Raw genomic sequence first — 13,285 nt, 5'->3', positions numbered from 1 at the left:
ACACATTCTGGTATGTCCACATAATGGAATACTACTTGGAAATAAAACAAATTATTAACGCAGGCAACACCATGGATAAATCTCAGAAACGTGCTGAGCAAAAGGAGCAGATTGAAAAGTACATATTCTTTATGATTCAATATATATGACATTCTAGAATAGGCAAAACTAATACCTTATAGTGACAAAGCAAATCAGTGGTGCCCTGGCCGGTGTGGCTCAGTTGGTTGGAGTTTTGTCCCATACAACAAAACGTCAAGGGTTTGATTCCCACACAGGGCACACACCCACGTTTTGGGTTCGTTCCCCAGTCAAGTGCATAAGGAAGGCAACCAATCGATGTTTCTCTCTCACCTCAATGTTTCTCTCTCCCTCTCTGTTCCTCTCTAAGATCAATAAAAGCATATCCTTGGGTGAAGGTTAAAATAAATAAATAGAATGAATGAATGAGTGAGTGAAATAAAAGTAAGCAAATCTACTTGGTTACCTGGAAGTAGAATGTACGGTAGAGATTTACTGATGCGGTACCTAGTACTGTTGGAGGCTCACCAAGTTGTGTCGCTGGTGGTCTTCCTAGATGTGTGGTCATCCTATGATTTCCTTAATTTTGTCCTTCTGTTTGTTTTCAGGTGGATCTATCTTAATGACCAGAATTTATGCATCCCCGCCAGTTCCTCTTTTGTTTATGGAGCTGTACCCATAGGAGCCAGTATTTATGTTATCGGAGATCTTGACACAGGTAAGAATGTTATGATGATTTTTGTCAGAACTGTTTCCTAGTGACTCTGAGGCATGTTGTATCACCACTGCTTATTCCTGTGGTTTAGGTACCAATTATGACTACGTGCGTGAGTTTAAAAGGAGCACAGGAACCTGGCACCACACTAAACCACTCCTTCCATCTGACCTTCGCCGCACCGGGTGTGCAGCCTTACGTATTGCAAATTGCAAGCTCTTCCGCCTGCAACTTCAGCAGGGCTTATTCCGTATCCGTGTGCATTCACCTTGAAGAGGAAGCAGAGCAGAAGCAGAGCTCCTGACCAAGTGCGCCCTAGTGTGGCTTTATGTGAGGGGGACAGAGACGGCAGCCCAACCTTGCTCTGCGTGCCAGGCTTTGTATGGTAACTCGGGTGGTTTTATAATGCTTAGACGCTTGAGCTTCAGCTCTTGTTTGGGAGAACACATAACTGGTGAAAAACTGCCTGGGAGGAATCCGTTCCTCCAGCCAGATGTGTCTATAGGACAAATGGAGGCTAGTCAATGTCAAAAGGAAGGGGAAAGTGAGACTCGGTATAATGTAAAATATTGAAGTTAAAATACTAAGGTGCACTTTCCTTGAAGGGAACTCATATCTGACTGCTGTGTACCTGGCTTTGGTAAACAAACAAACAGAACTCCGTATATGCAAAGCAACATATCCAAACATACCAAGACTGCTTTCTACTGCACTTGGAAGGAAATATGCCTAACCTGCCCAACAAATTAAGGATTGTGCCTAAAATGTTAGATTGGACTGTATGCCAGCTAGTCTCCATTTACTACTAGTATTCTGTGCTAAGAATCTTTTTTAAACTATATTATGATGAATTGAAACTAAGATAAAATTTCTCTTTGATGATATTCTATCTTAGTAATGTTAAAGACTCAATAAGTTAATGAGTCCGGTTGCAGCCCTCATGTGAATTTAAAGAAGTTGCTAACTTCTGTGTTAATTTAGATTAAGGTACATCATGCCGTAAGTTCTGGGGCAGTACTCTTGGAGTTGTGAAGGGTCTCAGCAGTGCCACTCTTCCTTTCAATTCATCAAAACCATCTTATAAACATGAGGCTATTGGAGAGGAGGAGATTTTATAAAAGAAAGACCTGAGCCAGGCAAATAATAAAGGTCTGCTGTGACTAAAAAGAAAAAAACATAAAAAACTGTCCAGGCAAAATATAAGGGGATCAAAACTTTTTTAAAAATATCTGTCTGAAAGCACACAAAGTCTTGTTTACTACTGTTTAGGATCTGAAAACCTGTCTTAGAATGCGAACATGTGTTCAGAATCTCGTCTTTGTAGAATTATTTTCTCAGTGCCGTTCACTAGTAAGAGTTTTAGACAAATGACGATAAAGTTTGGCTGGTAGAATAAACTACCTCAACTTAATTTTATTCTGTTCATAGTAGAGCAAATTAATCTTTTTCTCCTTTCCTATCTCTCACCCCCATGCCACTCTCCCAACTTCCTATTGGGGGACAAAGTCTGTCATTAGTAGCATTTATCTTTTAAGGGATTTTGTTTCCCATTCAAATTATACCACCTTAGTGTGAAATCAGGGACTTCAAAGTGCTTGATTACTTCATCATTTGAATTTTATGCAATATCAGATTTCTAATCAATTTAATATAGAATTCTTCATTTTTAATTGTTTTCTACAGCTTTTTTCTTTCCCTCTCCTAGAATATGGCTCTAAGACGCAGCATTTTGTCTTAAAGATTAATGTATAAATGTATCCTGCAGTTGTAAGTTTGAGAACAGGAATTTCTTTAGGAAATTTCTATCTGGAATGTTTGTATGCTATTAACATACATATGAAATGTCGGTTGTGTTTTCCCACCATAAACAGAAAAAAGAGTGAGAGTTTTTGTTGTTTTCCTAGTACCCATTAGAAGTCAACACAATGCTTTAAAAGTTGCTAAAGGGAGCCTTGCCCGAGGGGGTTCTAAAGAATGTTATGTGTGGTACATTACTCTCTATCCGGGCAAAAGAGTTTGGTACAGGAAGGTACGGGGTTTTTATCTTCTCTGTCAGGGCACGAGGCCAGCTTTGCCACACGTTTGTGTAACGCAGTGAAATTGAATCTGTAAATCAAGGACAGTCTTTTTGCTGTGTTGTGTACCAGTCAGCTGTTGTCCACACACTTTTCTCAATGCTACTTTGGATATCTTTTCATCAGAGCAAGCTCCATGGCCACTGCAAAGAACGAAAACTTGCTTTTTACAATTAGGTGTCAGTTTAGAGAAGACAAATTGCTGAAAAAGTGAATTTTCTTTGGTAAAATATCTTGTACAAAACACAGCTTTTGACATTCGGAAGCTGCAGTTGCAGTACATTAAAGTAGTAATTGATATCTTATTAAAGTCACGACAATCAGCAGTTCTCTCTTTTTTTAAATTTCTGAAGTTTAAAATTCTTCCTAGTCTATGCCAGGCCTTTCCAAGGAGACAGTTCATTGTCTAGGAGTGAATGGATCCCTGTTGCAATACTGTCAGTGCCTGCATGACTTGGTCAGTTCATTTTATAAAGTTGTTTTTTTAGATTCAGTTTGTTGACACTATAGCTGCAGAAATTAGGAAATGTTTTATAAAATAAATTTGCCACATAATATGGGATGCAACAACCAACAAAAGCTGCTAAGTGCCAAACTGTTTTTTACTATATATAAATATAAAAATATTATGTTGAAGTGTAGGGATGTATTTAACTTTATTATGTTCCAAAATTAATTGTGACTTTTTTTGTAAATTACAGTTATTTCAGTATTGTGAAATAAATTTTAATTCATTTCATGCAGGTTTGTGTTTTAACATTCCACTTATGACTTGAAACATCTTTTCTTGATAAATTTTTGATACTTTTTCCAGAAGGCACTTTTATCAGGCGTACGTTGGAATTGGCGGCTGAGGATAGATCTTAAAATTTTAAATACAATTATCTTTGGGGGAAGTGCAATTTATTCTCATTATCCCACCAACAGAAGGAAAGTTGTCTCAGGTTAGAATAAATTCGTGAATATTTAAAGGATTTCTCCTACGCTACAGTCTAAAGTAGGTTGGTTGGTTTGTTTCTTTGTTTAACACATTGAAATGTAGATTTTTCAAAGATTTTTAAGTGTTTAATTTACAATGAAGTTTTGTGTGTTTTTTTGTGATAGTGCTTATATCCTGTGAGAGGAAAAAGTGTGAGAAGGGAGGTGAGAGAGAGCGAGTGTGTGTGTGTTATGTGAATTGGTAAGTCTGTTTGTGTATGTTTACTTTTGAATTGTAGTTCCAGACTACATATATTACTGTCTCCTGGTGCTTCATATAAATTCTTGAGCCTGTGGCCCTTCAGTTTATACTACTGTGTTAAACTCATGTTGAGTGTAAATATTGATATATTTGTAGTTTAGTTTTTCTTGGTGTTTGCATTTCTTTTCTTTAGTGGGATTAAAAACAATGTTTACCAACTAGTAGTTGGTATGCTATAAAGATTTGGCCTAAGAAATTTCTAAATTCATTGTGTATTTCATTAATTCATTATTTCATTGCTGTGAGGAGTTAGCAGCTAACAGTAAGCTTTTTTCAAATTATAACAACCAAAAAAGAGCATTGGGGGATGTGGGACAGTGTGTAGTCAGTACTGAAGAGTTCTATTATATTGCACTACTTTTAATGATGGCACTTTCTTCAGTGGTGCTTTAGAAGTGCCTTTTTAATCATTTATAAGTATGGGGGGTTCCCTAGGCAATGTATAGGAAATACATTCTTTATATTGACATGGTGGCAAGTTAGGTTTTTAGAGAAATGTGTTAGCTGCCTTGGTCCATTGGGGTTCCACTTGATGTGTTCCCACTTCAGTGTACCAACCAGGATCCCCAAAATGTTTTCCAGAGACCACTAAAAACAGTGCAGAATTACCTTCCAGAATGTTGGCTTTGTTGATTCAAGAGGAGGCCTCCTGTGGTCCAATGAAGACATTTGATTATCTGGGGAAAGAATAAGGTACTCTTACACTGCATACTGCATCGATGTCAAAAGTGCAGGGCTCTCTTAAAAAACACCTGGTGGAAGGAAAGGGTGAGGCTGCCCTTGTTCAGTGGCTGCCCCTCATCGAGCCTATGAGCCTTGGGGAGGCCAGTGAGAGTGGAGACTCTGATTAGTGCAGAAAAGCCTGCCCTGGGTCTAATCAACAAATGTTTATTGAGCACCTACTAAGAATTCTACCTGGATTTCTGGAGAGCTTAAGAGTGAGTCAGATGTAACACTACCGCCCCCCCCCCCCCCAGATTTGTAAAACTGGGCAGAGGCCCTACTTGAGTCATCTGCGAATCCCAGTGCACACAGTAGGCAGTTAATAAATGTTTGACCAGTGAATATAGTATGCTTTGATCAAAGTGATGTTCTTCACAGGATTGAAAAGTACGCCCCGAGAGTGGCTTAAAATTTTGCTGGATTTTAAATGAGAAAGTTTGTGGACAGATGGCTGGGCTCATAATATAAAGTGGGAAACTAGCAAAGAGCAAAAAATACAAAGTGCCTGATATCTTATGCACAGCTCTGTGGTCTCCGCATGCTCTATAGAGTTTCCAGACCCTCTGCTCAGCATGCTAATGGCGTTTATCACACTTACTGTTGGGTTTTATTTATTGCTTTTTATGTGGGACTCGGAATCTTTTCTAGAGCGTACTGCTTTGATCCTCGCATCTGTGCAAAGGGGCTGTGCTCTCCTCTGGACAGAAAGTAGTCAAGGCCCTATAGGCGCAGCTTTGCTCCACCGCAGATGTGAGCAGAAACCAAAAGCAGAATCCAGCCCTTCAGATTATCCTTTCGCCGTTCCACCTATTAGACTATCGCTTAATTTTTAGGTATAGAAGGATTTTTATAATCATATAATAATCATTAAACCCCCAAAACATACTTTTTGCAAGTTGCACAGATGTAAGATGAAAGGTCTGTAGTTTTCTTTGTCAGTTAGATGTAGGAAATTTTTGAATTTACTAAGTTTGTAAGAACAGAAATAATAAGTGTGTTTAAAAGAGAAGCTGCTTCTGCTTTAAAGCACCAAAGCTTCATCGATACTTCCCTTTCTTGCCACATGGGATCAGTACGGGGGAAAAAATAGTGTCTTAGAATGTTGAGGAAAGTGTTCTGCTAGCTTTTTAATAATCCCTGAAGTATTCTTTATAGCCAGTTCAGAAATTATAGAAATTTATGGTATGAAGGTGAGGAATAACCCATTTGCCCACGTTTGAGAACGTGAATTCAGGTTGAGAGTTTATCCTGCCTGCTGGCAGTGAAGTCTCAACAGTATTGAGCTATAGATGTTTTCTTTACTTTTTTTTTTCCAGCCCTCACCCAACGATATTTTTCCATTTTTTTCCCCCAGAGAGTGGAAGGAAGAGAGAGAAACATCAATGAGAGGGAGACACATTGATTGGTTGCACACGGGGATTGAGCCTGCAACCGAGGTACATGCCCTTGACTGGAATCAAACCCGAGACCCCTCAGGCTGTGGGCCAATAACTTTTTAAAAAATTTGTATTTTTCAGAAGGAACTGTTATTATTTTCATTTTAAACATACCAACTTTGTCTCTTTGCAAAAGTTCCATTTATGTGACATCTAAGGTGCTCAGTTATGACTATATTCTTTAGGAAAGTTCTTTCTTAATTTTATCTTTAAAGTTCTCTACGTGATTGGATTTTTAAATTTCATCTCTTTCAGATTACCTGATAGCAAAGTTTTAGAGAAATATCTAAAACAATGTCACATAATTATCTAGTGAGAAATGTCTGTTGCTTTCTCTTTTGTTTTAAAATAAAAACTAATCTTTTTAAGTTGCCACCCTACAGAAATTTTGGGCTAGTTATAATTTTTTATATTAATGTCCTCATGGCCCAACAGAGTTGTAAATTCTTCTGTCACTGTGCTGTGAATTAGAGAAGGTCCAGGTAGGAGGAGGGCGACAGCCCAGACTCTGGACACACACAGCATAAGATGAAATAGGAAGACGTGAGCCAGTTCATAGGACCCTTGTAATAAGCGGCCACTTCAAGTCATTCAGATCCCAAGTCCTTGTAGGTTCATCTTGCTTTCTGGTTGGAAAATTATATTTATTAGAATTTATTTTTAGCATTTCAGTACAAAATTGTAGGTTTTATTCTTATTCATCAGTTGCAGACAAGGTGTACCTAAAAACCTTAGGTCATACTTTCTTAAGTTAAACCAATGAACTTGGTTTAAATGTGACTAAGCGAAGCTTGCTTTACCATGTTTCCTGTTTAATTGGATGAGAATTACATGCACTTATTCCCTTGGTCTTCGTGTTTATAGGAAAGCTCTGTTCTCGGCTACCTCATTATGTGGTGTTGTGCTTGATCCCCTGCCAGTTTAGAAGAATTCAACACATTCTGTCCTTTGACAAAAGCCTGGAAGCAAGCAGTAAGCGGCCTTGAGGAATACAATTCCCTAAGGCGTATTTTCCATTTTACTGCTTTTTTTTTAAATAGGCACTTTTAATCAGGAGGAACAATCATTCTCCTGGAGCTGCTGCAAAGTGATTACTTGAAACTCAACTTGAACTTTAAAGAGTCTTTAAAAGACTATGTTTTCATAACTTAGAAAAGTAGTATATTTAAACACCACTGCTGTGTAAAATAGAGAGCTTCGTTTCCATCCTGTTAGGTTCAGATAGGAAGTTTGTCTATCTGTAATTTGACCCATTGTTTGGAATTTAGATGCCCCGGGCTACTATTTTTTATTTTCTGTAAGGTGCTATCATGAACAGTTTAAGAATCTATTAAATGCATTTTCAAGAATTTGTTTCCCAAGAATCTTTAATTTTGATGAAAATCTAGGCTCATTACTAGAGTCTTCTTCTCTTATAGTTCTGATAACCTGGGGTTTTAAAATGCAACTCTGACAGTGTTTGCCAGGTACAGGATTGAGGTTGGCTGAACAACGTAGAATTGCATTATACTTAAAATTGTGAGTGATCCGATTTGTTCCTGTGTCAGTGAAATGTCCCTACCTTCCTCCTGTGTGTGCCTTCTCCACCAGGCACATGTTGGGCGCTGTCAGCTTACTTGGGTGGTAAGTGAGGGGGAGCTGTGAGGCCCGTCAGTTCTGTAGACAGACCTTCCCTTTCAGGAGTGATTTCTTATGGGAATTACCCACTATCCCTAGTGCCCAGAAGCATGATGCCCATTCCTAAAAACCGAGCATACTACGAATAACTTATGTGGGAGGTAAAAATCTAAAAACTTAACCATCCTTATGCTTTAATAAAATTTCATTTTTACGCTGTGCTTTTTTTTTGTTTGGTTATTTTAGAGAGAGGAATGGAGAGGGATAGAGAGCTAGAAACATCGATAAGAGAGAATCATCAACCAGCTTCCTTCCTGCACACCCCCTACTGGGGATTGAGCCCACAACCCCTGCCTGGGAATTGAACCAGTGACCTCTTGGTTCATGGGTGATGCTCAGCCACTGCACCACACCAGGCTTTTTGCAGGGCTGACAGTAGAATGGCAGTTTCTCCTCAGGTGACAGCAGGTCAGCACCCTGTGGATATGCAGCAGGCCGAGAGACATTTCCTTAGTGGTTTCCAAGAGAACCAAGGCTTACCCCTTTAAAGCCTCCAACTTTATTGTAATTATTTTGAGGAAAACATCCGCAAACATTTGATGTACTTTCCTAAGCAAAACGAGTGGTATGAGCAGACGTGGGCTTGTGGTGCCAGGTGCATGTGGGGCTGAAGACGCCCACCTCTGGCGGCTTGGACCTTCAGAAGCCCTTTAACTCTGGAGCTTGGTTCCTCCCTGTGGAAGGGGGATAAACAGGCAAGGCTGCTGTGAGGATTAAGTGACGTGATGAAGGGGAGAACTTGGGCTGGTTGGTGCCTTGCACACAAACGGTGGTGGCGGTTATGACCGTGGCTGCTGTGACCACTCATCTCGGCCTGTGGTCATTGATTATGTCAGCTCCTGTGGGGTAGGGGCTGCCCCCACTGAATATCACTGGCCTTAGTGCGTTTTTCTTTCTCATGTCTGCTGCCACGTGATATACAAGTATATATTCGTGTCTGTAAGATTATGTACCTTCTGGACCTGTGCTACCACTCTCCTTCTACTCCTCTGATATTTAAATTTAAAGTGATTCTGGATAGCTGACACATCCCAAAATATGTGTTTAGAATACTTAGAGTTGTTATGAATAACCCTCAATTCAGAATTTGCCTAGTGAAGCCCTCTAATAATACTTAAAACTCTTTACCAAACTTGAATTTTTCTCTTTTCCCTAAAATATCAAAAGTAGTAGACTATATTGGTCAAATAAACTGGATATTTTCTAGATCTCTGTCTGAGATCAGTAGACCTAAACTATGCAATGCAAAATTTAAAAACAAGCAATCAAAATTTGTTACACGCGTGTGTGTGTGTGTGTGTGTGTGTGTGTAGAACTTCTGTACCTTCAAATAAAGAAGGGTTATTTAACAAAGAGATACAAAAGTGAGCTACTTAATCCTTGTATCCTTTTATAATATCACTTCCTTTTCACTTCAGATTATGGGAGTGGTAGATTTGTCAGTATGTGATGTGCTCCACTATTTTGATTTCCATAAGACATTTGATAAAGTCATTCTTAATATCTTCGTGAATGAGAAAGGGAAGTAGAAATAGGGTTGAAAGGGCTGAGAAATTGTTGAATAGCCACATGCAGGCGGTATTGAGAAGGGGGCCTTGTCAGTGTGGACGGAGTCACTCTAACAGTGTCCAGTTTTAATATTTTCATTAGTCACTTGTATAAAAAATAAAAGGCCAAGTGCTGGGAGGGGTTAAGTGTTGGATCTGTAGTGCTCTTTATAGTCTAATAAAATGGCTAAATATAAATAAGTCTTCTGTCTAGGTTCAGAAAAGATAATTCCTCATTGAAAAGGAAAGAAATTGGTGGAGTTGGGGGTAGATCATTGATAATTTGAACGTAAGCCAACTGTTTAAAAAAATAACAGCATGTGTTCATGTGGGGGCTGGTAGCTAGAAAAGGAAGTCTGTTCGGCTACTTTCATCTGCCCACAGACTGCATAGCTAGGCCCCTGGACCACTGCATTTAGCTGCCAACTCCAGGCACCACAGTTGTGGAGACCTGAGCAAGTCTGGAGGCCGCCCGAAGGATGGCAGCCAGAGTGGTGGGCAGTGGGGAAGCTGTAACCAGAACCTTTGAGAGCCTGAGGCTCTGGCTGCAGGGAAGTCTTTAGAAGGGCACATGGGTGTTCTCCAGAGTGCCCGGCTCAGGCCAACAGGCAGAATTCTGTTGTCAGTTTGGAACTTTCAGATAGAATTGCCTCGTGATAAATTGGGTGCTTCTGTGGTCCTGAACGCTCACCTCTGAAAGTACCCCCAAGGGTGACTCCCTGCAGCTATGACTAGGCCAGTGAGAGAATTCCTGCGCTATGGCAGGATGTTGGTTATGATCTCCAAAGCTCTTTGCAAACAAGAGGTTCTGTGAACAGTTAGTAAAAAAGAAAAAAAATGTTTGTACTTTAACTTTTACATTGTCTTTGAGGAGGGGAGTCTGGGTTCCTTTAACCAGTACTCTCCCCTGTTCTTCCCTCTCCTCCATTCCTCTCTACACGCCAGTTCACCGTCTCTGGCTTGCGGCCACTGGCTACAGCTGCCTTCAGCAGGACTTTCACAAATGTGTTTCTAGAGATTTCCCTAAAGCTATATTGTCAACTAGAACAGTGGTTCTTGCTTTTTCTCTACTTTTTGTTTTAAACCTCTTAGTACCTCTGCAGATTTCAGAAATCTGATAAGTAAAAATTATATTCTATCCTTTGAGAAGAATTTCCACAGGGCCCGGTTCCTCATGGTTTGTCTCTCCCTCTTCTGTGAAGGCGCCGTTCCATCCGCCCTCAGCTGAGGGAAGGGAAGGCACACCGCTGTGTGTCCCCCAACCCCGCTGCCTCATGAAAGATGTGCCCTGAATCGAGGGAACAGTAAGCTGGGACACGCACCGCAGTCCTCGGGAGGGAGCCATCTGTGCTTTTCTTACTCGTGTTTTCTCCCCATTTCCTAAGTCGTCTTGAACCCGTGATGTTTTTCTTCCATGTCCCATTGCAGCTACCCAAAGGTTCTGCTAGGTGGACTCTGAGCTAGGCGGACTCTGAGAAAGCAGGCCCTTCCAACAGTTGGCACTTCTTCCTTTGCCAGTGTAGGGACTTCGTCAAGGCGGGAGAGGCTGTTGTAGTCACATTTAAGGGTACTGTCTTTACACACCATTCCCACCTTGCCCCGTTCCTAATCCCATACCTCTCTTAGCCTGGTTTTTTAACTGCGTGAATTACGTATTCAAAAAAAAAAGGGAGGGCGAACTCTTCTAGTTCCCCAGACCATTAGCCTAAAACTATTTGTTGAAAAGGCCTTCTTCTGGGAGTCTCTGGCCTGGCTTTGTGACTAGCACTTCCCACAGCCAGCACATCCTGGCTGCAAGAGAGCCAGACCTGCTGCCCAGGCCCCAGGAGCTTCCCAGAGTCTGCAGCACTCGGTTCCTCCCAGGTTAGAACCCAGGGCCCAGAGCCTCACCCCACCTGAGGCATCACCAACTACACATCTGTGTCTCTTCAAGCAATTGTAGACTAGGACAGCCCCCCTGGCGTCCAGGGCCGTCCCACCTTCCACCCCTGCGCTGCAGGCCCTCAAGGCTCCTCTCTAAGCCAGAAGGGGCTCCAGGTGCCACACATACTACCTCAGCACAAGCCGGGAGGTACTATGCGAGCCCCAGATAGCCCGAGAGGTGTGCTTAGGGCCTGGTAGCTCTTGGAAACTGACATAAACAAGCTCCACCACATGTGTGCAGACACACACAGGACATCCATTCTGCACCATTCTAGCTGGCATTCGCTAGGGCAGAGTGGCCATGGTTTCCTTCTCTTTAGCTCCGGTTGAAAAACACACTACACTTCAGGTTGTGTGTAGAGTCAGAAATTGGAATTGCTGTTTACAGTGATAGGCCTTTTCATATTTTTTCAAAAGGAATTTTTGCTTCAGAAGAAACTCCAGAAAATAAATTTATTATTATTATTAATCTAGAATATGCTCATTGAATCTGACTCTTATGCTTTGTGAAAAATTATGTAGGCTGCAGTACATGGGGTAGAGGGGTATGATCAGGTTAAAAACAGACCTTCAATTATGTGGGTTCATAGCATTGTCTTCCTTTGGGGGACCTCAAAATTCAAGTTCTACATGAAAACAGAGATCACCCCAAATCCATGGGGCAGATAGCTTTACGGTGGGAAATGTGTCAGGTGGCCTTTAGTTGAGAGAACACAGGCTGTTTAGAAAACTTGCTTAATAACTAATTGGTGGCTTTTTCTGCTGATGGGAACTCTTCATTTTGATGCATCTTTAACATAGCTTTTATTTGGTTCCTCCCCGCTGTACCCCTGCAAGTCACTGGTGGCATAGCAGTACTCATTTTGTTTTGAATCATACCATTTGTGAACTGTGACAAATATAAAAAAAGTAATTGCAGCTTTGGCAGAAATTTTAAACAACCATTGCAGCCAGTTCTGCAGTTTGTATTCATAGAATTGGGAGTGATCAGCAGACTTTAAAAAAGCACCTCCCTTCTCTGCCCATTTGCTCCCACCCTCATCAGAAACCATTGCAGAAGCACCGCAAGCAGGCTCTGGCAGACTTCATTCTTATCGCCGTGTGTTCCTGGTGACTAGCATGCTTGGGTCTGTCTGGGAATGAGATCCATCCATAGCTCATAAACATGTATGTAGATTCTTTTGTTTTCTAGCACTGGTGTCAGTCTTCTGCTACAAGAGAACTGTCAAGGGAATTCCTTAAAACAGGATTGTAAATTCAACTTGACTCTCCCAGACTCAGGGCCGATCTTCACAGTGGGCCGTGGTCCAGCTGAATGGCCAGCCTCGCTCCTACTGGCTGATGCCTGTGCTGTACCAGGTGCCAAATATGTGACAGTCACACTTGTCAAGAACCAGTTTTCAGCACCCTCTTGATTTGTCCTTTTGTTGCTTTTAATACCATAAGGAAAATAAATACCTAATTTCCAAAATACCATATCAAAATTCATACTGTTAAACACAAATCTTTGTTTAATGAACATATCTATAGCTTCTGACATAGTACATACAGAATAGTTTTCCATTTAAATCCTGCAGCTTTTATTATCTAGTAAGATTCCAAGTTGAGAAGTCTACTTAGGCATGTATCCAGATTAGGTTGTATCGTGTGTGATGAAGTATCCTGATCTTCAAAGAAACTCCTGCTACTGAAAAACAGGGACTTGCAATGAGAAATAGATAAGCGAAATGAAAGAAATTACACAGAGAGTTAAATATTTGCAGTACCAGGAAGTTGACACGTACACAGTTGTCCTCCCCAACTTTAGTAGTGCAGTAGAGAAATCGTGCCAATGTGATTTTGGTGAAATGTCATGTCTCGGACATCCTGTGGTCCAAATGTATTTGTTCTGTGGAGTAATTTTCTATTTCTTTGCTGGTACGAAATTT

At 40.8% G+C, this 13,285-nt stretch overlaps 1 protein-coding gene across 1 annotated transcript in view; it reads left to right on the top strand.

The window, feature by feature from the left end:
* Window positions 1-11,017, top strand: part of GAN (gigaxonin) — a 54,641-nt gene extending 43,624 nt beyond the window's left edge. The window contains exons 10-11 of the mRNA XM_016196932.2: window positions 630-739; window positions 828-11,017. Coding sequence (XP_016052418.1) covers window positions 630-739; window positions 828-1,009 — 292 coding nt within the window. The 3' untranslated portion in view covers window positions 1,010-11,017. The remainder of the gene's footprint in view (window positions 1-629; window positions 740-827) is intronic.
* Window positions 11,018-13,285: the final 2,268 nt, after the last annotated feature.

The sequence above is a fragment of the Miniopterus natalensis genome, chromosome 18 (assembly GCF_054644295.1).
Source record: "Miniopterus natalensis isolate mMinNat1 chromosome 18, mMinNat1.hap1, whole genome shotgun sequence".
Classification (NCBI taxonomy): domain Eukaryota; kingdom Metazoa; phylum Chordata; class Mammalia; order Chiroptera; family Miniopteridae; genus Miniopterus; species Miniopterus natalensis.
This window is presented reverse-complemented; position numbering and strand designations above follow the sequence as displayed.